At 30.8% G+C, this 2,375-nt stretch overlaps 1 protein-coding gene and 1 long non-coding RNA gene across 3 annotated transcripts in view; one reads left to right on the top strand and one right to left on the bottom strand.

The window, feature by feature from the left end:
- The window catches only part of LOC108686643 (protein downstream neighbor of son homolog), a 54,749-nt gene that overhangs the window by 5,636 nt on the left and 46,738 nt on the right, over nt 1-2,375 (bottom strand). For both annotated transcript variants that reach the window (XM_018192070.1, XM_018192071.1), the window contains exons 2-3: nt 602-1,246; nt 187-515 (exon numbers count right to left, since the gene is read on the bottom strand). In XM_018192070.1, coding sequence (XP_018047559.1) covers nt 187-515; nt 602-1,242 — 970 coding nt within the window. In that variant the 5' untranslated portion in view covers nt 1,243-1,246. The remainder of the gene's footprint in view (nt 1-186; nt 516-601; nt 1,247-2,375) is intronic.
- Nucleotides 1,179-2,375, top strand: part of LOC108686648 — a 23,104-nt gene continuing 21,907 nt past the window's right edge. Inside the window, exon 1 of the long non-coding RNA XR_001931718.1 lies at nt 1,179-1,248. This is a non-coding gene — a long non-coding RNA (uncharacterized LOC108686648). The remainder of the gene's footprint in view (nt 1,249-2,375) is intronic.

The raw sequence follows: 2,375 nt of genomic DNA, 5'->3' as shown, positions 1-2,375 counted from the left end.
TATAATAATATATAATAACATTATTAATAATATATGTACATAGAGTTTGATGGAGTTAAGATTATTTTTCATCATATAGCTAATACTTCATTATTAGTATTGAACATGTAGTACTTATATTACCATTAAAGACATATTTTTTTATTAATAAATAACTAAATGAAATAATTAAACAAAATTCTCTACCTTCTTGTTTTAATGATTGCCGAAATCCACGTGTTGTGGGTGTAACAAGTGCATGAATCTCCGACAATCCGCAAATGCCAGCAGCACGAAAGAGCACCGTAAATGTGTTCGCACACACATAAAAGTATGGACATTGCCTTGCTCGCAATAAGTGAAATAGAGATCTGAAGCTATCACACCATTCTCGGTATAATGCATCTTTCATATTTTGATTATTTACTGTCAATGTATTATTTGCGAGAGATGCACTCACTTTGTTAGCAGAGCGAGGAAATAATTCTAACCATGGTATAGATGGATGTTGCCATATTAAGCAACACTGATGAAATCTAATAAGAATATTTAATGATTATTATTACAAGACTTAAAAAACAAATAGTATTATAGAATAATGACAAAAATTAATAAAACTAACCTTGCGTTTGGACTAGTATCCAAAGTTGTCTCTTTTTCTCCGATATTTAAACATCTTACAAATCCTGTAGTACCTGATGCCTCTTCGCTCGTTTTGAGTTTGCAATTCCATGGAAAAGGCTTCAAAGACATAAACCTCATTTTAGTTTTCAATGTCCAATCTATAGGAACATGCTTTGCTCCCTTTGAGAGATTTATTTTTGGAATCTGATTAATTGATTCTAATTTTGAAAGTACATTAGTAAAAGTTAAGGAATTTTTTATAGATGAATCTTCTGCCGTTGATTTCTTTCGTCGGCCATCAATATTTAGTAATTCGAACAATGTATTGTCGTTACTGATGTCTAATCCAGAAGACATTATATTTTTTTGTTTCTTACACGTTTCACTGATTGGAAAAGGATTCTTACGCTTTTGGCAGTAAGATATACATTGCAGTACATTACTACTAGAGTTAAGTTCATCTAAATTCGTAGTCGTTTGTTGAGTGCCAGTATTAATAGTCATTTTATTTATACGCGCTTGAAGTGCACGCTTTTTTAATTTCATACGATGTAATTGCATCACTTGATCAGGACGCGTCCATTCTAATGTAGTTACATTTTCGGACTCTGATAATGGCACATGTATTAAATTTGACATGTCGCTGTAAAAAGATATGACATATATGTACAAGACATAATCGAAGAAAATTATGTAATATCTTTTTTATATTACTACAGATTTTTATATTATAAAAGTAAGGTAAAAGCAATTAAGAGATTAAGCTTTAATAAACTTGATCTTGACATATGTTGTTAAGGTCATGGCCCTGAGTGACCTCCAACAAGTTTTAATTATCACTCGTTCTTCATTAAAAAGTTATTAACAAAAAAAGAACGTTTAAGAAATAATGCATACGATATCTCTTTTCCATCATATAAAACAGAAATTTTCTGCTTTAAAATTTTACAACTTTTATTTTACAACTTTTTACGCGAAGCGACTCCTCCTGGGAGCGCACGACTTTCATATTTTCTTATATAACTTTTGTTCTTAAAAGAGAAAATTTTTTCCTGCTTTACTCTGCATACATGGTTTACGATACATGATTACGATACATGATTTCGTTAGGGTTCTTAATTCTCCTAATCCTAACCCTAAACTACATATTTACTCAAATTTTCTGCTAAAGCAATGAACTTGTATTCGTGTGGAAAGTCGCGCGCCAATAGAAAAGGTGGAATGTAGTAGGTGAATATAGTTTAGAACAGTTTCTGATGTTATATATAGCCGAAATAAGACATTACTTTTTCAAACTTTTCACTCAGGATTATAATCTTGATAACATACATCAAGGTCAAAATCATTGGAGCTTGGTCCCCTAATCGATATCTTTATCAAAAGTAATTTTAGAATGCACATATTTCAACGTATACAGAATAATCCATTTAATCTATAACCCGAAATATTTCCTTTTCCTTACATTTAACGATAAAATGTTTCAGACAAAAGTTGTATGGTCTCAAGGAACCATAAAATATCATTAGTTTGACCTTGGATAGTCGCTTAAAGGTCACGTCAAGGTCACCCTCAATCTCTTTAAATTCACTATTTTTCATTACATATTCTTATAGCTCATCTCGAAAGTGTTTTCCAAAACACTATAATAAAATATTTTTTCATTAAATATTTATCGAGTTGCGAGATTTAAAAATTATTGCTGGCTGCATTAGTGTTATCCGAAATGTACCACGTGAAAGTTAAACGGTCAAATTTACATCTCATTTGTGTGT

Source organism: Atta colombica, unplaced genomic scaffold (assembly GCF_001594045.1).
Source record: "Atta colombica isolate Treedump-2 unplaced genomic scaffold, Acol1.0 scaffold188, whole genome shotgun sequence".
Lineage (NCBI taxonomy): Eukaryota > Metazoa > Arthropoda > Insecta > Hymenoptera > Formicidae > Atta > Atta colombica.
This window is presented reverse-complemented; position numbering and strand designations above follow the sequence as displayed.